At 57.1% G+C, this 19768-nt stretch overlaps 5 protein-coding genes across 5 annotated transcripts; 3 read left to right on the forward strand and 2 right to left on the reverse strand.

The window, feature by feature from the left end:
• Positions 1–61: 61 nt before the first annotated feature.
• On the forward strand, positions 62–8105 carry sor1 (Highly reducing polyketide synthase sor1; the record flags this gene model as incomplete). The annotated part of the gene is made up of 3 exons (XM_014687867.2): positions 62–259; positions 319–463; positions 511–8105. The coding sequence occupies 3 exons, from the start codon at positions 62–64 to the stop codon at positions 8103–8105; spliced, it is 7938 nt and encodes a 2645-aa protein (XP_014543353.2).
• A 1241-nt stretch (positions 8106–9346) lies between these two features.
• On the reverse strand, positions 9347–11352 carry ctnR_1 (Citrinin biosynthesis transcriptional activator ctnR; the record flags this gene model as incomplete). The annotated part of the gene is made up of 5 exons (XM_014687868.2): positions 9347–9550; positions 9648–10139; positions 10198–10741; positions 10799–11177; positions 11253–11352. The coding sequence occupies 5 exons, from the start codon at positions 11350–11352 to the stop codon at positions 9347–9349; spliced, it is 1719 nt and encodes a 572-aa protein (XP_014543354.2).
• Positions 11353–13883: 2531 nt separating this feature from the next.
• On the forward strand, positions 13884–15287 carry cpaO_3 (Beta-cyclopiazonate dehydrogenase; the record flags this gene model as incomplete). Its single annotated transcript, XM_014687869.1, has 1 exon — positions 13884–15287. One exon carries the CDS (start codon positions 13884–13886, stop codon positions 15285–15287), a length of 1404 nt encoding a protein of 467 aa, XP_014543355.1.
• Positions 15288–16202: 915 nt separating this feature from the next.
• On the reverse strand, positions 16203–17271 carry G6M90_00g081150 (uncharacterized protein; the record flags this gene model as incomplete). The annotated part of the gene is made up of 2 exons (XM_014687870.1): positions 16203–17147; positions 17203–17271. 2 exons carry the CDS (start codon positions 17269–17271, stop codon positions 16203–16205), a joined length of 1014 nt encoding a protein of 337 aa, XP_014543356.1.
• Positions 17272–17998: 727 nt separating this feature from the next.
• G6M90_00g081160 (uncharacterized protein) lies at positions 17999–19645 on the forward strand (the record flags this gene model as incomplete). The annotated part of the gene is made up of 1 exon (XM_014687871.1): positions 17999–19645. The coding sequence occupies one exon, from the start codon at positions 17999–18001 to the stop codon at positions 19643–19645; it is 1647 nt and encodes a 548-aa protein (XP_014543357.1).
• Positions 19646–19768: the final 123 nt, after the last annotated feature.

The raw sequence follows: 19768 nt of genomic DNA on the forward strand, positions 1-19768 counted from the left end.
ATTCCTTTCATTATTCCAGGACGCCACAGAACCTTGACAAGATACAAATCATTTCGAGAGAATGGACACCGACAACAGCGAGTGGGCGAGCGAGCCCATTGCCGTCATTGGCATGAGCTGCAAATTCTCGGGCGGTGCCAGCAACCCAGACAAGCTCTGGGACCTTATGGCTTCAGGCAAGACCGGCTGGAGCGAGATCCCAAAAGAACGGTATAATCTCGAGGGAGTCTACCACGCCAACCACGAAAGAAACAGCACGGTGTGTACTCATCCTTGGCACAACTGGCATACAAGGACGGCACTAACAACCGGCCCCAGACACACGTCAAGGGCGGACACTTTCTCGACGACGATGTAGCCGCCTTTGATGCCGCATTCTTCAACTACTCGGCCGAAATGGCCCAGGCGGTCGACCCGCAATTCCGGCTGCAGCTCGAGTCTACTTATGAGGCGCTCGAAAATGGTATGTCCCTCCCGGCTACGGCGACATGCAGCTAACTCGGATGGCAGCCGGCCTACCTCTCTCGCAGGTCATGGGATCACAGACGTCCGTCTTCGCGGGCGTCTTCACACATGACTACCAAGAGGGGATAATACGGGACGAAGATGGGCTGCCACGGTTCAACGTCGTGGGCACCTGGAGCCCCATGTCGTCCAACCGCATCTCGCACTTTTTTGACTTTCGCGGCGCCAGCATGACTCTGGAAACGGGATGTTCAACGACGCTGGTGGCCCTGCACCAAGCCGTCCACACCTTGCGCAACCGCGAGGCCGACATGTCCGTGGTGACAGGGGCCAACGTGATGCTGAATCCGGATACGTTCAAGGCCATCGGGTCGCTGGGGATGCTGTCGCCCGACGGCAGGTCATACGCCTTTGATTCGCGCGCCAACGGGTACGGTCGCGGAGAGGGCGTAGCCACCATCGTCATCAAGCGCCTGTCGGACGCGCTGGCCGCCAACGACCCCGTTCGCGCCGTGATCCGCGAGACGGCCCTGAACCAGGACGGCAAGACGGACACAATCACGACGCCATCCGGCGCCGCCCAGGTAGAGCTCATGCGGGAATGCTACCGCCGGGCCGGCCTCGACCCGCGCGGCACGCAGTACTTTGAGGCCCACGGCACCGGGACCCCGGCCGGTGACCCGATCGAGGCGGGAGCCGTGGCCGCCGTCTTTGCCGGAGGCCAAGGCCGCGACGACAGGGAACACTACCTGCGCATCGGCTCCCTCAAGACCAACGTCGGCCATACTGAAGCAGCTTCGGGTCTCGCCGCCGTCGTCAAGGGTGTCTTGTGCCTTGAAAAGGGGCTGATCCCGCCCACTGTAAACTATGAGCGGCCCAACCCGAAGCTGAAGCTGGACGAGTGGCGTCTCAAGGTGGTGAGAATGATGGAGCAGTGGCCTGACAGTCTGGTTGATGGTCCGCGCCGCATGTCCATCAACAACTTTGGCTACGGCGGAGCGAATGCCCACGTCATTTTGGAGAGCGCCGACCCGTGGACGTCAACATCAGGTCTGGATCTCGAGCCCGTCAGTGGCAGGCACAGCAAGAATGGAAACAAGGGGCATGTCCACGGCAACGGCTATACCAATGGCAGCCATGACACAAACGACGCCACCGACGACGCCAAAGTGCTCGTCCTCAGTGCGCGTGACGAGAGGGCATGTCAGCAAATGGTTTCAGAGCTCAAGGCCTATCTGGAAAAGCACAGGTCGCTTGGACACGAGGACTCTGAGCAGCTGCTGCGCAATCTCAGCTACACGCTGGGCGAGCGCCGGACGCTCTTCCCGTGGGTTGCGGCGCACCAGGTGCGTCTCGACAAAGACGGCGGCGTCGAGGCCGCCGTCCAAGCCCTTGACTCGCCTCGCTTCAAGCCCGGCCGCAGAGCGCCGGATCGTCCGCGCATCGGCATGATTTTCACCGGCCAGGGCGCGCAGTGGCATGCCATGGGCCGCGAGCTGCTGGCGTCGTACCCCGTCTTCCGCCAGTCCATCGAGGAAGCCGAGGCGTATCTGCGCGCCCTCGGGGCTGACTGGTCGCTCCTCGAGGAGCTGCAGCGCGACGCCAAGACGACAAGAGTCCACGCCACCAAGATTAGCATTCCCGTGTGCGTGGCGCTGCAGGTCGCACTGGTACGCCTGCTCGAGGCATGGGGCATCACGCCTTCGGCCGTCGCAAGCCACTCGTCGGGGGAGATTGCGGCCGCCTTCGCCGTGGGTGCCCTCACGCATCGTCAGGCCATGGCGGCGGCCTACTACCGCGCCGTACTCGTGGCAGACGAGACACAGCACGCGCCGGGCGCTGCCAAGGGTGCCATGGCGGCGGTAGGCTTGGGTGTTGAGGCGGTGCAGTCCTATCTCGACATGCTGACGACGGGGAACGGCAAGGCTGTTGTTGCATGTGTCAACAGCCCCCAGAGCGTTACCATCTCCGGTGATGCTGACGCCGTGCAAGAGATGGAGGACCTGTGCAAGCAGAACGACGTGTTCGCCCGTCGTCTCAGGGTCCAACAAGCATACCACTCACACCATATGGATCCCTTTGCTGAGGCGTACCGGGAGCGCCTTCGGGTCGAAATGGCGCGAGATGTGGTGCAGGGTGGCAAGCAACATGTGCAGGCAGCCAAGCAACAACTTGGCGTCGTCTTTTCGTCGGCCGTCACTGGCGGACGCATCACCGACGTCAAGGAAATCGCCAGCCCCAACCACTGGGTCGGTAGTCTGGTGCAGCCGGTCGAGTTTGTCGACGCCTTTACCGAGATGGTGCTGGGCGATCCCGACGACCCGACGGGCAGAAGCGTCGACGTATTGCTCGAGGTCGGCCCTCATACGGCGCTTGGGGGCCCTATCCGCGAGATCTTATCCCTGCCCGAGTTTGAGGGCATCGAGCTGCCGTACTGGGGCTGTCTGGTACGCGACGAGCACGCGGGCGACAGCATGCGATCGGCCGCCATCAATCTGTTTCGCCAGGGGCAGCCCCTGATCATGGACCAGATCAACTTCCCCCTGCCTGCGTACGACGGGGAGAGCCCCCTGGTCTTGACGAATTTACCGACGTATCCTTGGAACCACACGATGCGTCACTGGCTAGAGTCAAGAGTCAACCGGGCCATCCGCGAACGCAGTCAGCCACCTCACGAGCTCCTCGGCATGCCCGTCGCCGGCCATGATCCTAGCACGGCCGTCTGGCGCCGCACGTTGCGCGTCACCGAAACCCCCTGGGTCCGCGATCATATGGTGCAGGGCGCTATTGTGTACCCAGGCTCGGGCTACATTTGCCTCGCGATTGAGGCCGCTAGGCAGATGGAGAAGGTTGCCGGTGCCGCCGACCGAGACAAGTCCGGCGGGACCATCTCGGGATTCCGTCTGCGCGACGTTCACTTCCTTTTCGCCCTCGTTATCCCAGACAGCGCCGACGGCGTTGAGATCCGAACCACGCTTCAGCCTGTCCCCGAGCGGGAAATTGGAGCCCGCGGCTGGCGGCGCTTTGAGGTATCGTCCGTCACGCCGGATAATCGGTGGACGCTGCACGCCAAGGGCATGGTCATGGTCGAGCGGGAGGCGGCCGCCCCGGAGACGGCAGAGCGCCGTCCGTTGTCTATTTATACCCGTCATCCAGACCCTCAGGACTTGTTCGCTAATCTCAGGGCACGCAGCGTCTACCACGGCCCCCTGTTCCAGAACACGACCAAGATCATCCAGGATGGCCGGGAGCCGCGATCTGTATGCGACATTACGATTCGCCACGAAGCGTCGTCTGATACAGACCCGGTGGAGGCGGCACAGAACACGTTGTTGCACCCAATCACCCTTGATGCTATTGTAGTGGCCTTCTATTCCGCGCTGCCGAGCGTCGGAGCTCTGCAGGAAGACCCCAAGCTGCCACGGTCTGTCGCATCCATGTGGGTATCGAGCAACATCAGCCGCGAGACGGGCCGCACGTTGCGCTGCGACACGCGGCTGCTGCACGGCGACGCGCAAAGCGGCATCGCTGACATGACGGTTGTTGACGGCCAGACGGACGCGACGGTGCTCAAGATACACGGTGTTGAGTTGGCGTCTCTGGGACGTGGCAGCGGACGTACGGCGCGTCAGCACGCGGCCGTTCCCAGCAAGTGGGAGCAAGAGCTGTGCAGCAAGCTCGTGTGGGGCCCCGACCTGTCGCTTCGAAACCCGCTGGCTCTCGCACAAATCAAAAAGGAGCTGGTTCACGCCGAGTCCGCTACTGAAACAGACAAGGCCAGGAGCCTGCAGCGCTTATGTAGTTATTTTGCCCATGATGCGCTACAATCGCTCACTTCGGAGGATGTAGCACGACTTCAGGAGCACTCACACTTGGCCAAGTACCACGCGTGGCTGCGTGAATTGACCAAGGCAGCCAAGAATTGCGCGCTGGACGAGCCCGAGAAGCGCCAAGAATACATAGCCTCCGATGCCCCGCAAGGCATTGATGAGAAGTGGGTCTCCCGGCTCGGGCCGCTCCTTCCATCCATTCTCCGTGGAGAGCTCCACGTGGACCAAGTGAGTGGGCCGCTGCTGAATGAGTACCATGCCAACGCGATGCGTCGGTCAGTAGCACTGGGACAGCTCTCTACACTGCTATGTAAGATTGCACACAAAAACCCGAGTGCCCGCGTCCTCCAGATCGGTGCTGGTACCGGCGCCCTCGCGACACGCCGTATGCTGGAGACGCTTGGCGCGTCCAAAACGCCCCTGGTGGTGAGCTGGCACATTACCGAACCATCATGGGATTCGCTGGAGGATGCCCGCGCTCAACTTGCCGACTGGACCCATTTGCTCGAGTTTGACCAGCTCGACATCGAGCAGAGCCCAGCCAAGCAAAAGTTTACCCCAGGGAGCTACGATGTGGTTGTGGCCTTCCATGCTCTACGCGCCACCAAGGACGCGACCAGTGCCGTAGCCAATGTGCGCAGCCTGCTGAAGCCAGGCGGCACGTTTCTGTTTGCCGAGGTGACCAAGGACCAAGTAGATGTAGATTTCACCTTTGGCTTGCTGCCGAGCTGGTGGCAAGGCGAGGAAGGGTGCGACCACCCGACCCTCAGCGCGTCCTCTTGGGATCGTCTGCTTCGGGACGCCGGGTTTAGTGGTGTCGATCTTGAGATTCGTGACTCGGAGAGCGACATCATCCACACCAACAGCGTCATCATGTCCACGGTGCCGCTCGCCAAAGACCAGAGCCCCGACCTGGGCAGGGCTCATCACCGAGAGAGCTTCGTCGTGGTCACAAGTAGCAAGGCACCTCCGCCGCCGGGCTTCGTCGATCTGCTATCCAGGCGTATCCAGGCCTTGACCGGTGCTGGCAGTCTCGCCCCTGAGCACCTGGTGCTCGAGCAGAGCAGCTCGGACACATACAAGGCCAAGACTTGTGTTTTTTTGGGCGAGATTGATGAGCCCATTCTGGCGGACCTCGATGCAGTGCGCATGGAGGGCCTCCGCGCCATGGTCACGCAATGCAGCGGCCTGCTATGGGTCACGACCGGCGGTACCGTGGCGAGCGAGGCGCCGGAGCGGGCTGTTCACCAGGGTTTCCTGCGTGTGCTGCGCAACGAGTACATCGGCCGTCGCCTTCTCTCCCTGGACCTCGATCCTGCACATGCCGCCGACAGATGGTCCTCGGGCGGCGAGGTCGCCGTCTCGGCCATTGTGCAGGTACTCGAAGAGGGATTCGGCCGTCCCAACACGGAGGCTGGTCCGGCCGAGTTTGAGTACGCCGAGCGTGACGGCGTCCTGCAGGTCCCCCGGTACTACAAAGACGAGAAATGCAATGACATGGTTGCCGGCCCGCTTGTGCCGAGCTGGGGTGAGGTGCTCCCAGTGGTCAAGGATGACAAGGGAAGCATCGATGCTGTTGCCAGCATTCCCCTAGAGCCCCTATTCCAGGAGGACGGGACACTGCGACTGGAAGTGGGCATCCCGGGACACTTGGACACATTGGCCTTCCTTCACTACGAGGCAGACGACGAGGCGCTGACACCCGAGCTCGTTGAGATTACCCCCCGGGCCTACGGGGTTTGCTCGCGCGACGCCATGGCCGCCATGGGCCAACTCAAGAATCGCTCCATGGGCTTTGAATGTGCAGGCATCATTACGCGCGTTGGTGCCGAGGCACAGGAAAAGGGCTATAATGTCGGTGATCGTGTCATGGCGCTCTTGGCCGGCGCATCCTTTGCCAGCCATGCCCGCGTCCCGTGGCACGGCGTCATCCAGATACCGTACGGCATGGACTTTGTCAAGGCCGCGTCACTTCCCCTGGCTTTTACTCTTGCGTACGCCGGCCTCGTCGACACCGCGCGTCTGTCTGCCGGGCAGTCGGTGCTCATACACGCCGCGACCGGGGCCATTGGGCAGGCCGCCATCATGTTGGCCAAGTGCCTCGGCGTGACGGACATTTACGCCACGGCCGGGTCGCAGGAGAAGCGAGACCTTGTCCAGCGCGAGTACGGCATCCCTGCCGAGCGCATCTTCACTAGCCGCGACGCATCCTTCGCCACGGCTGTTCTGGCCGCCACCAAGGGACGCGGCGTCGACGTCGTGCTCAACTCGCTGCCAGGTCCGCTACTGCAGGCAAGCCTCGACGCAATCGCGCCCCTGGGCTACCTGATCGAAATAGGCAAGAAAGACATTGAGAGCAACAGCCTGGTGGCACTGGAGTCCTTCTCCCGCGGCATCTCGCTTGTATCATTGGACGCCCCGACGCTCTTGCGCCGCGGACCCGATGTCCGCCGCGCGCTGGGTGAGATGGTCCGCTTGATTGAACTGCAGGTCTTGAAGCCGGTTCACCCCGTCGCCGTCTACCCCATGCAAGATGCCCAGGCGGCTTTCCGCTTCGTGCAGACGGGGGCACAGATGGGCAAGGTCGTGCTCTCGGCTGGCCCAGACGAACTGGTCCACGTTGTCCCTCGGCCGAAGGGGGTCACGGCTCGAGTCCGGCTACAAGCCGATGCGTCATACCTCGTCGTGGGTGGTGTAGGCGGCATCGGACGTTCAGTCGCACACTGGCTGGTAGCCCACGGCGCGAGGAACCTGATCCTGCTTTCCCGTGCCGCCGGCGATCTCGACCTCGACGTCAACAACAACACCCACGGCGCACTCTTCGTCCGCGAACTGCGCGAGGCGGGCTGTCGAGTCAAGCCCGTCAGCTGCGACATTGCCCTCGCCAGCTCGCTGACCACGGCTCTCAGGGCCTGCGAGGACGACGGCTTCCCGCCGGTGCGCGGCGTCGTCCAGGGCGCCATGTTGCTGCGCGACGCCGTCTTGGAGCAGATGACGCTCGACGACTGGCGCGGCGGCCTGCGGCCCAAGCTGCACGGCACCTGGAACCTGCACACCGAGTTCTCGCAGCCGGCCTCGCTCGACTTCTTCGTCATGCTGTCGTCCGTCTCGGGCGTGGTGGGAATCGCATCGCAGGCCAACTACGCCGCCGGCGGCTCCTACGAGGACGCCATGGCTCGCTGGCGCCAGTCCCGGGGCCTGCCCGGCGTGGCCATCGACCTCGGGCCCATCTCCGACATTGGCTACGTCTCGACCACGGCCAAGGTCGCCGAGCGCCTGCGCAAGGACGGCGACTTCGCCATGCTCGACGAGGACACGGTGCTGCGCGCCCTCCACGCCGCCGTCCTGCACCCGCTCGGCGGCCGCTCCCAGATCATCGTCGGCCTCAACACGGCCCCGGGCCCGCAGTGGGATGCCAACGGCCGATCGCAGCTGGGCCGCGACGCCCGCTTTGCCGCTCTGCGACCGCGCGCCAGGGCCTCGGCGCCGCCGGCCGATGGCGAGAGCGCCGGCACCTCGCTCGCCGCGCAGCTCGCCGAGGCGACGGACCAGCAGGAAGGGGCGCGGCTCGTCGGCGCGGCCATTGCGGCCAAGCTGGCCGACATCTTCATGACGCCCGTTGCCGAGATTGATCTCGCCAAGCCCCCGGCGCACTTTGGCGTCGATTCGCTGATTGCTGTCGAGCTGAGGAACATGCTTGTCTTGCAGGCCGCGGCGGATATTTCCATCTTTAATATACTGCAGACGGCGAGCCTTGCTGCCCTGGCGGCCTTGGTGGCGGAGAAGAGCCGCCATTTGCAGAGCGCTTAAAGGGGAGTGAGTGCCGGGATATGGGTTACGGGGCTACATGTACACTTGATCTCTTGCTGGATTGAGATGTGATTTTTTCTTGCAGCAGTTTAACACTGGGATAAATGGTTTCGTTGGCGCATGTGGGTTATCGGGTTAAATAGATGTGCTTCGTAGTCTTTGTCGTTTCGTTATGTTTAAGTTCGCGGACTAGACTTTACCATAGATGTAAACCGTTTAAACAATTCATGCAGCAATATAAGCCTCTTTTTTTGATACTTGCACTACGTTTTCAACTTCTGGGGTGCGGCAATCTACAAGTGTTGGTTTGTCCCAAGGCTGACATGGAGAGTTGTCACGAGGTTGTATTGTCCTCACCGATCTCTCCTTTGTCCATGTCAGTAACTTGCCGGGTACCTCGATGTGCAGACGTAAAGGAAAAGAGGCCAATCGTGGGTGCTGGGTTCCTCGCAGACAAAGGAAAATGAGCTCAACCCTGAACCAGAAGCGGGCGGACGATCAAAGAGGAGGCCGAGGCAAGACAGGTTCTACAAGGGCTCCGGAAGGAGCAGAGGAGCGAGGGAGGTGACAGGGAGGCGTTGCAGTGCCCGCACCGGGGTTTTGTGAGAGGGCTGTAAACAGTCTTGGTTCTAGGCCACCCCTTGACGTCGAGCTACTTGTTTCATGGATTCTGTCACGGAAATGGCCTGCTACGCAAGGGCTACGACTACGAGACCTGGGGCAAAGTCCCTCGCCGACGTCTTGTATTTAAAGACGTCTTTTATCAACGAGGCCTTGAGGAAAACCAAGGACCTTTCATACCAAAGACTGTTATTAGATGGATTGAGCTATTGACCCCAAGCCCTCTATCGAGCCCCTGTCACAGATTCCTTGTCTTGTGTTTGTCATTTTGGGCTGCGCCTACAAGGCATTTCCTTACCAAACCTTGTGATGGTGGGATGTGTAGTGTACACGATGATAATAGAATCAACGTAAGCGACAGTTTTGTTTCAAACTACTGGCAAACCAACAACCAGGGCGGACACAGAATGCCAACGCCGACAGGAACCTATACAATGAGTATCTGGCACGGCGTAGGAATTTCATCTAGAAACGACCATGTTGAAAATAAAGTACGGCTTTCGTCACCAAAACTCAACGGATTGTCCGCATGGGCATATTCTAGCACCACCTAAGAGTTACGTCCCTTTTCTACGCCATCATTGATCCATACATACATATATACATTTCTATATCAAACCTCAAATTCTTGGTGAGGGAAGACCGGTTGCATACTGGGGTTCTAATATTTGGATAAAGTTTTGTGCAAGCTTGCTGAGGCCGGTCGAGGCTCGCAGCATCGTTACGATGCGTGGCATGAGCCTGATGTAGGCGTCGTTTAGCCCAGGGTGGGATTGAGAGAACCGGGCGCTTAGGAGAAGCAGGATGGGCGTTAAGGGATGCATCTGCTAGATTGTTAACAATCCGGACTTTTGCCTTATCATGTGCCCCGATGATGTTGGGGGAAGAGAAAAGGGGAAAAGGAGAGGGGGTCTACTTTACCTGAAAGTGCTGCCCAAGCTCCGCGATCAGGAGATCTATATAGGCGACGGCATCCAGTGACTGCTGCTTGTGTTCGGCGTAAAGAGCTTGGGTGAGCTGCGTTCCTTGTGCGTCGGCACCTAGGGGCCTGGATTCGATAATGTCATAGAGCATAAGCACGGCCGTATGCGCCGCCAGAGTAACAAAGGCGATAATGGGATCCGGGTACTCCAATGACGCGTGTATTCGTAGCATCCTGATGCGTTGGGCTAATAATGCATTAAGGTAACGATGTCGACGGCAGAAATCTTGACACGGTCCGGTCGGAGGTTTCTGTTTATGTTCCAAGACCCGTCCGCAGATGGTAGCTCCAATGACACTCTCTGTAAAGGGCGACAGCGTATTGTGTGGCCACTCTAGATCGACGACCGGAATCGTATCCGCGAGAAAGCCCATGTCTATTGGACGGCCACTTGCAAAGTTTGCCTCGGGAGCCGGCAGGCGGGTACGGATCTGGCACAAAGTCAATAGATGATCCTTGGCACGAAAAGATTACTTTGGGCAAGCTAACCAGTTGTTCATCGAAGAACATGTGCAGCCCATCAACCATGCTCGTGAAGCGGTCGATTGTATATGCAAGCCAAAAGGTCCGCCTTTTTGTTTCAACATCGATCCAGTCATCCTGGACTGGCCCCTGAAGAGAGAGCTGCCCTTGATACTGCTCCAGTCGCATGGTGTGAGGTGGCCCATCAAGTTCGTACAGCCTCATCATCTGAATCAAGCGAAAGGCCCTGCCGGCGGACATCATACCTCGGTGGAAATCTTGGCACGTTAGCTCATAGATGGCAAGCAAGGTCCACGCTTGGGCCTGCTCGAGGGATATTTGGTGACAGGGTTCGTCTGACTCTAGTGAATGCAGAGCTTGTCTGGTCTTTTCATATAGCTTGCGACCGTCAACCTGAAACTGACTGGAGAGTGACGAGGCCAACGTCCACATGGCGTGCTGTAGGCAAGTTTTCTTCTTGTTCTTGTTTGGTTGTTTAGACCAAGAGCGGTAGCGGTGCTTTTGCAATATTGGCGCAAATGCATAAGCCCGATCGAAATAAAGTTGGTCTCTATAAGCAGTATTAACATGGCATGTCTGGAAATTGTCCTCCAGAGACAAGACGTACAGGTCGTTGTGCATCATGGGAGTGATGAGGAGATCGGGCTCCATTGGAATGTGGACCAGATCCTGGATATTTTCCAGGCTGGGAAGTGAGGAAAAGGGCGAACATGCGGACGAATTGTCGAAACATTCCCACGTCTCCATGTGGACCATGGGGAATTGGAATTCCATCGATGCCGGCCATTGCGGGATAGCAGCAGCTGTTCCGGGAGTTGTGCAAGCGGTATGCAGGATTTCCGTATGGTCGGTACTGCTCTCGACACTCCCACTACTTGCAATTTCGTTGTCCGCGTTGCCCGCTTCTTGAGAGGGAGAAAAGGCGGGTGTCTCAGCAGTAGTAGGAGATGCGGCTTGTTGTTTTTCTAGCTGAGTCTGGAGGTCCTCTGGCAGAACGCAGCTTCATCAGCCTACGAGTCAGAGGTGCAGAAAGGAGGAGAAAGATTGCGAGCAGCTCTCACCAATTCTTTTCTGCAGCGTCTTGAGATATCCCTTCTTTGGCCCTCTAGGCGGGAAGCTGTCTCGAACAACGCACTTGACCCCGGAATTAGCACAAGCCATGCATTGCGGCGTTCCCCTATCGCATCGGATCCTTTTTCGTCGACATTCTTCGCACTTGTCATCTACGTGTTAGTACAGAGAGTCTCTAGACGGACCAAGGCCAAGGTGACCACCTACTGCGCCTCCCGGCTGTTGTCGCGATGGTTGCCCCATGAAAGCTGCTTGAGGGCAGGCTATACTCTGTACTTGACCTAGCAGAGGATGGCAGTCGCTCTTTTGGCTGCAGCAAGTTGATACGCTACGTGACAGTTTTGAGGGAGTTTAAGCAAGGAGTGTCTAAAGTCTCAGTGTATGCTTTGCAAGCCCTCAAAGTATGGCTATCCTTGCCGTTATGTCGACAGAAGCAGAGTCGGGGTGGATCAGATTGTCTCATCCTTTTGTGAAGCGCACAAGAACAAAGACAGCGTCGGATACGCCCGACTTGGCCGGCTAGGCAATACGACGCTTTCGCCAACAGACGCCAGCGGCCGACGTCGCGATCGATAAGGCTGGGTGCCTGGGGGCGAGCTTACTCCCCGAACATGACACCGAATCCCCGACATCTGGGCAGTGGCGTCGGATACACGTGTCTCGGACGCAGCGTTGAGCCAATGGCGGAACACGCTCCGGCCAGAAGACGAATTAACCGAGAAAAACGATGCCATTCGGCTTGTCTAAGTGGCCCACCGTCCCAAGCCTTCTTTCTGTGACGATGATGACGAAGATGACACTATATGTAAGCACCGGAAGCTCCTATAAAAGGACAAGGCGCCACGCCAGATACGACTGAATCCAGCTTCCTGGCTGTCAAACGTCAGCAAGGCTTGATTAGGACTTGTCCGTAAGAATTCCTCAACCTAAGTGGCCGGGCACCGCATAGAGGCCAAAAATTCCACCACAATTAGCATCCTGCCTCGCATGTAAGCACATGCAGCGATGGCTGCGGGTACGGCCGCAAGAACCACGTCATCCATTCGCTTTTGTGATGCAAAGGCCTTGGCTAGGCGCCACATTGGTGTAATGCGTTATGGCATCCTGCCACTGTAGTCGGTCAACCCTTGGTTTCCAACCGTCTGAAGATTCTCTCACCTTGTTTCCAACGGCCAAGCCATTCGGAGTAATTCCTCCTTCACTACTCGAGCGAGGAGTGGCTGGGGGGAGGCTACCAGATCAAGCTTGCCGTATGTCGTTGACCTCATGCCTACCGAGGCAGCGACAACTCCAACATGAATTGTGTGTGGCCGAGTACCAGCATCGCAGACAAAAATGAAGTCTCTCAGCTCTTTTTCCGTTGCACATGTGCTGCTCAAGCTCAGAGAGGCGACCAAAAGTACCCCATTCCTGCCAACAGAGAACTTCCGTACCATGGACGGAGTACCAGTTGGATGAAATGCAGGTTGGCTGAAATGCAAGTCGACTGAAATGTGGGTTCAAATGCGGCAACTGAAACAATGCCGTAGCTCCCTGCATGCAGTGAGTTTCTAAAATTCTTTGTTTCTCCATTCACATGCGACGCCAAGCCTGTCTGTTGCACAGATTGGGGCATGTTGTTCTCATCATCAATCTAGCACTTGCGCATCTTACGTTAGATGCACCCCTGCCGCTGTTTGTGAATCGCGAATAGAGATATTACGATTACCTTTGACAAATCAATTGAACTTGTTGCAGCTAATAGTACCAGCCCATTCAAATTCTTGCCCACTCTCAGTTTTGTGCCTAGACTCGGCAATTGCTCGATATTGATTTTCTTACTCTTATCTACGAGTAGTTGTATCACTATTTGGTATCTATGTCTTCGTTGCAAACCAAGTCTTGCGTCATATCCCTTATATTCTGAGGAGGCATGTTCACATTATACTGGCGTATGGAGTAACATTATCAAATGTACGTGTGCTTGGAGCAGTGCACACCACCTACGGGGCTAGATAGATGCCCAAGGTCGCAAAGGACCAAGGAATAGCAAACTACATGAACCAATCGCCGACAACGCCAAGCTGGTGTTCAAGGCTCTTGACGGGTCTGGTGGAAAAGACGGTGCGAGGGCAAAATCAGGACCAGATTGATCTAGACAAAAGGCGAGAGCAGGACGAGATTAACCAAGCTTACATAGCTCCTAAGCAGTATGGCGGACCTCTGAGTCACTAGCATGACGCGATTGGATGACAGGCTCGTACAACGCAATCCACTTCGCCTCCCGAGAAGCTGAGTGTGATGGGATTGTATAGAACAGTCGAGCTGGGGCAGTGGCTGCAGTAAGCCACGGGAGTAGCTCAGCCTTGACGGGGGGCCAATCCGTGGTTGCTGCCTTGTTTGCTCTCCATTTCTCATTTCATAGCTCATGTGGCGTTTGGCAATATTGGCTGCTGCCGCCTCGGATTCTTTCGCTCAGCTCGCATCGACGCCGGAGTTTCTTTGAAGCTGCCTTCAGCCTTCCAGGGGAAACCAAGTCAGAGGGAATACACTCATCATGGCCCTTGTGCGTATATTAAAGCGAAGCAGTCGATATCTCACGTCAAACAAGTCCAACTGCCATCTTGGCGCTCGTTTGCAACATGTTGACCACCCTTTTCTGCATTGCCAGCGCGGTGGGCGCCTTGGCTGCGTCTGTAGATGCCCGTGATGAGTTTGATTCGTCGGCATATGCTGCCAAAGACGTCGTCGAGCGAGATTTTGCCATTATCGGCGGAGGAGCAGCGGGGACGTATGCGGCCGTCAGCCTGGCCGATCGAAACAAAACCTTCACCCTGATCGAAGTTTCGGACAGGCTTGGGGGACACACCAGAACCTTCCACGACCCCGTCACCGGGGCCAAGGTCGATTCTGGAGTGCAGATTCACGTCGATACCCCCATTGTTCGCGACTTTTTTGCCCGTTTGCGCGCCCCTCTAGCACATGCCGATCTTAAGGATTTCGGCAAGCCCAGATATTACGACTTTGCCAGGCGAGTTGCCCTTGCCAACTACACCAGGGGCGCTGTCCAGCCGGACTATGTAGCCGAGCTCGACAAGTATCCCTTTGTTGAAAATCTCATCGACCTGCCCAACCCGGTCCCTGCCGATCTGCTCCTCCCCTGGCCAGAATACGTCAAGAAGAATAATCTCTCCTACAGCTCGGCCCTGGCCGGTCTCTCATGGCCAGCGACCCCCGGCGATCCATTGGATACCACCGCTCTCGCCATCTTGAACGATGGCAATCACTGGGAGCTGGCCGCGTTTACCGGCGCTGCTGTTCGCGGTGCCAATCACGACAACTCACAGATTTACGTCAACGCCCTGGCCGAATTGAAGCCGCATGTGTTTCTGAAGTCGTCCATTATTGCAGCGCGGCGTGGATCGACCCGCAAGTGCGGCGTGCAGCTCGTGGCCAACACCCCATCCGGCAAAAAGCTCATCAAGGCCAGACAGCTCATCATTGCCATGCCGCCCGTCTTGGACAACACCAAGTATTTCGGCCTCGACCGCCAGGAGCAGGCCATTCTGGGCAAGCTTTCGGGCAAGTACTACTACGCGGGCGTCGTGAACAACACCGGGCTTGAGGACGACGTTGCTTATAACAACGCCGGCGCCGACAGACCGTACCACGTCGCCAGTCTGCCCGGTGTCGTCGAGATCGCCCCTTCAGCTTCGCCTGGGTACCACTTCTACTGGTACAACACGCTCCAGGCACAGACACGGGCTGAAATCGAGGGCGCTGCTCGAAGCACCATCAAGTGGCTACAGACTCAGAACAATGTGAAGACTTTGGAGCCAAAGTTTGTTGACTTTCAGGATCACTCACCGTTCCATCTAAGCCCTCCAACCAGAGACATTGCCGATGGTTGGTATAGCAAGATGAAGGGTCTCCAGGGCTATAGGAACACTTGGTATATCAGTGCCTTATTCGTCGTTAGCTCAACCCAGGTCTGGAACAACACCCAGAACATTCTTTCGGATATTATCAACGCCGCTCAGTCTTAGACTGCGCCAGAAACCGCAAATTGGGTTCCATATTGCACCCGGATCCCAAAACCACAATGATTGCGGTTCTGGAGGACCTTGAGACGATTTGAAAAAAAAAGAAACATTTTTACATAAATAAAGGTCTTGGCATACATAAATTTCCTGATTTGTTTTACTATATTACTGTTTGTTCACCGTCTTGTTAGTCGCTCTTGTACTTATTAACACTCTAACTCCCCTGAAAAAAAATAGAGTCTATACTATTTCGCTTATGTTGAAGATATGTAAGCACTTCTATCACCTATGTTATCTAGTAGTTTCTCGCGCTCCTTTTGCTAAACATAATCACACACTACTTTACATGTTTCTTACCTGCAGAGATGTACTATTAGGCTCCTAGACACTTGATTAATAAAGGTAGTTACTTGACTTTCGTATCTGACTAAACGAATAAGAGTGGCGTGATACATTGTCCAATGTTGGCGGGATATATGCTCAAGGAACCTACTACAATATTATGAAACGGAACATGTTTAATCTGTCTTGTGCACTTCCACGGGTGGCATTGTCATTCGAGGCATGTACCATGCTTAACAGATGGCAATTCTCTGCTTTTGACCTGTTCAAGACCACTACACAGTAATGTACATGTACATAAAGACAATCACCTCCAGCCAACCTCTGGCTTGACCTTATGAGATGGCTAGAAAAGTATGCAGACTTGCCACAGCTCACATTTTCACCCGTAATTGCGATGTCATGAGACTCACTACTATGTTTCAATACAATATCTTTTTACTCGTGTACATGAAATACTCGCCAAGTACTTGTCCGCCGCGGCGCATCTGTGGATCCTACAGCCTTTCTTCCTAAAGCAATTGCCGTGTCAATGTCTATCTATTTATTGATTCAAATCTCGGTAAATGCTGTTGTCTAGTGCGCCATGCGCTCCGCGCGACTCTGCAGGACCTTGACCAGATCAATGCCCACCTTGGTAGCCTCATCCAGGCTCTCATCCGGCAGGCCGAGCAGCTGATTCTGCGCCTTGGCCGAGACATCACTCGGGTCATCCGGGCTAAATGCCCTCGCGTACAGCAACTTGCCAAAACCAGCCATGTTACCAGTTTTGACTTGAGCCAGGCCATCCTCGTACCGCGTCTTGGTGGCCTCGTGGGTGATGGTCCAGTCGGCATCAGTGGTGCCCGTGACGCTTTTGACGCTCTCAAACATGTCGTTTTGGCTGACTACGAAGCTCTTAATGTACACGGCCTTGTTGAGGAACCCCGACAGACTAAGACTCGTGTCGCTCTCGTCGTCGGGGAGCTCCTTGAGGCTCAGCACCTTGGCCACGGCTCGCCCGACCTGCGACAAGGTCGAGGTCGAGTTCTTGGTGTTGCCATCGTCATAAATTGTGAGGGAACGCTTGTCAAAGTCGAACCCAAAGCGCGACTCACCACCCGCCAGGCTGTAATCGTACCAAAATCCGCAGCACACAGTGATCCACTGCATGCCAAGCCTCTCAATTTCGTCCCTTTGGGCCTTGGCAATGGGCCCCAGCATGGTCTCCTCGCCGAGTTTCGTGTTGGCAATGTCGCCGCCGTACCCGTTGGGCATGATGTAGGGAACGCCAGCCTTGGCAGCCGCCTGGACGAGCTTGCTGTGGGCGTCCCGCGGCGCGTTGGGAGCCATGGTGATGATGAAAAATTGCTGGTCCTGGAGGGCGGCTACAATGGTGGCCTCATCGTTGTAGTCGATTGGGGCGACTAGGACGCCCTCGGGGAGCTTGTTGCTGCTGTCTTTTCGGGTGAGGGCCGTGACTGAGTGTTTTCCGGTTTGAAGCAGGGCAGCTGTGATGTTCGATCCGATGGTGCCCCCGGCCTAAGGTGGATGTGTTAGTGTCACTATGGCTTGTGTATAGTGTTGATGTGCTTACCCCGACAATGGCGACCCTCTCGATGGCGTTTTTAAAGCCGACGGGCTGGTTTTTGGCGTACTTGGACATTTTTTTATTCTTGAGCAAGTCGTGGAGTTGAAGTGTAGAGCGTATTCAACGTGGTGGTCATGTATTATACTATTATCCCTCTTGAGAAGAAAATGTCCGCCCAGCCTTTATGCATGTCGGGCTTAGCCTCGATTTCGCCGCCTGTCAGCCTGTCAGCCTGTTTCACATCCTACCGGAGGAGGAAATACCTCAACAATCCTTCTCCACCTGGCCCACCCGAGTTCCATCTGTCCCGGTCCCACTCGGCTCCACCCTGCGCTTCTCGGCCGCAGCAGCCGCAACAGCCGCAGCAGCCGAAGCAGCCACGCGCAAGAGTCCAATACAATGACGTCGACACAATAGCACAATCACCAAAGCTGAACGCCCTCTGATGGGCGTCCCTGAAACGGGGGTGGACAAGTCCGCAGCAGCCGCAGCAGCCGCAGCAGCCGCACCGCAGTAAGCCACAGGATACAACATGGCAGTGATTATTCAACCATGGACTGAGGTAGCAGCTCCGCACGTCTCCCGCAACGCCCAGAACGGGGGAGATGAAAATCTCGACATGGAAGTACCAACTTATTTACACTCCATTGCGCCTGGCAGGACCGACACAGCCATACAAATGCGCATTTGTCCATTTCTGCGACGTTGCCATCCTTATACTGGCTGATCAAAGCTCACAGGAGTCCTAGTGATTGCGCCCATTCGTCACTTACACCTCACTCCGCCTTCATCAACCACGGCAATGTCTTTACAAGAAAAGGGCAACACGCCTCCTGGCGAATGGCCACCTGGCGATGCAACGCCCAGGCAAACACCCGCGCAAACACCCTGCAAAGTCTCAGAAGAGAGCCATCACGGCAGCCGTCATGGCCACACCCACGACGACGACCTCGATGACCATACTGAAGCCCGCGTCCAGCGCCCCCAGTCCCTTGCCGGCGAGGTCCTCTTCATCGCCGTCATCTGCTCCTCCCAGCTCCTCGCGCAAGCAGGTCTCGCCCTGAGCATCGTGCCCCAGCACATCATTGCTCGCTCCTTTGGCATCGAGAACCAGCCCGGCGAGGTGAGCTGGTTCTCGGCGGCATACTCCCTCACCGTCGGCACCTTTATCCTCATCGCGGGCCGTCTCGGCGACGTCTTTGGCCACAAGCGCTTCTTCGTCGGCGGCTTCGCCTGGTACGGTCTGTGGTCCGCCCTCGCCGGGGTTGCCGTATACAGCGGCCCCGTCTTCTTCGCCTTCTGCCGTGCCATGCAGGGCATCGGCCCGGCCTTCTTGCTGCCCAACTCCATCGCCATCATCGGCCGCTGCTACGACCCGGGCCTCCGCCAAAACATGATCTTCAGTCTGTTCGGTGCCACCGCCCCCAGCGGCTTCCTCCTCGGCGCCGTTTTCGCCAGCCTGCTCTCCCAGATGGCCTGGTGGCCCTGGGCCTACTGGGTCATGTGCTTCGCGTGCCTCCTGCTGGCCCTCTTGGGCGTCTTTGCCATTCCCGCGACGCCGCCACCGACCAACCCGGAGCATGAGGGGTCCAGCGCCTGGCAGCGTGTTGACGTCTTCGGCTCCGTCACCGGCGTGGCCGCCCTGGCTCTCTTCAACTTTGCCTGGAACCAGGGTCCTGTCGTGGGCTGGCCGACACCTTATACGTACTTCACCATGATTATCGGCATCCTCATCTTCGTCGTCTTCGTCTTGGTCGAGAAGAGGGCGCGACACCCCCTGATCCCCTTCGGCGTCCTGAAAATCGACTCCCTCTTCACCCTGGCCTGCGTCAGCGCTGGCTGGGCCAGCTTCGGCATCTTTATCTACTACATCTGGAATTTTCTCGTGGTCCTGAGGGGTCAGACTCCTCTGTATACGTCTGCTCAGTTCGCTCCCATCGCCATCAGCGGGCTATTGGCCGCCGTCACCACGGGTCTGGCCTTGAGTCACCTCCGCCCCTCGACCGTGATGCTCATCTCCATGACCGCCTTCCTCGTCGGAGGCATCATTTTTGCGACGGTGCCCGTCCACCAGACCTACTGGGCGCAGACCTTTGTGTCCGTTATCGTCTTTCCCTGGGGTATGGACATGTCCTTCCCCGCCGCCACCATTGTCCTGAGTCGGGCTATGCCGCGGCAGCACCAGGGCCTCGCTGCGTCGCTGGTCAACACCTTTGTCAACTACTCCATCTCCATTGGGCTCGGGTTCGCCGGCACGGTCGATTCGCAGGTAAGCGACGGAGGGAAGAATGTTCTGCGAGGTTACCGTGGCGCTTTTTACATGGGCATCGGTCTATCCAGCTTGGGCGTAGTTGTGGCTCTGATCTTCTGCTTTTTGGAGCGTCGTCGGTCGAATGTGTCTGAGGAGATAGCAGGGGGGTCGAGCCAAATGGAAGTGGAGCTCACTTAAAATGTGTATTATGACCGGTTTCCATACATACGATGCAGCGCTTTAATAGACTATTGCGGAATGCCACAGCGCGCCTTGATGAGTTGCATCGCCGCCGAGTGAACTCAAGCCGTGTCCAACAGG

This window comes from Metarhizium brunneum, chromosome 5, assembly GCF_013426205.1.
Source record: "Metarhizium brunneum chromosome 5, complete sequence".
Classification (NCBI taxonomy): domain Eukaryota; kingdom Fungi; phylum Ascomycota; class Sordariomycetes; order Hypocreales; family Clavicipitaceae; genus Metarhizium; species Metarhizium brunneum.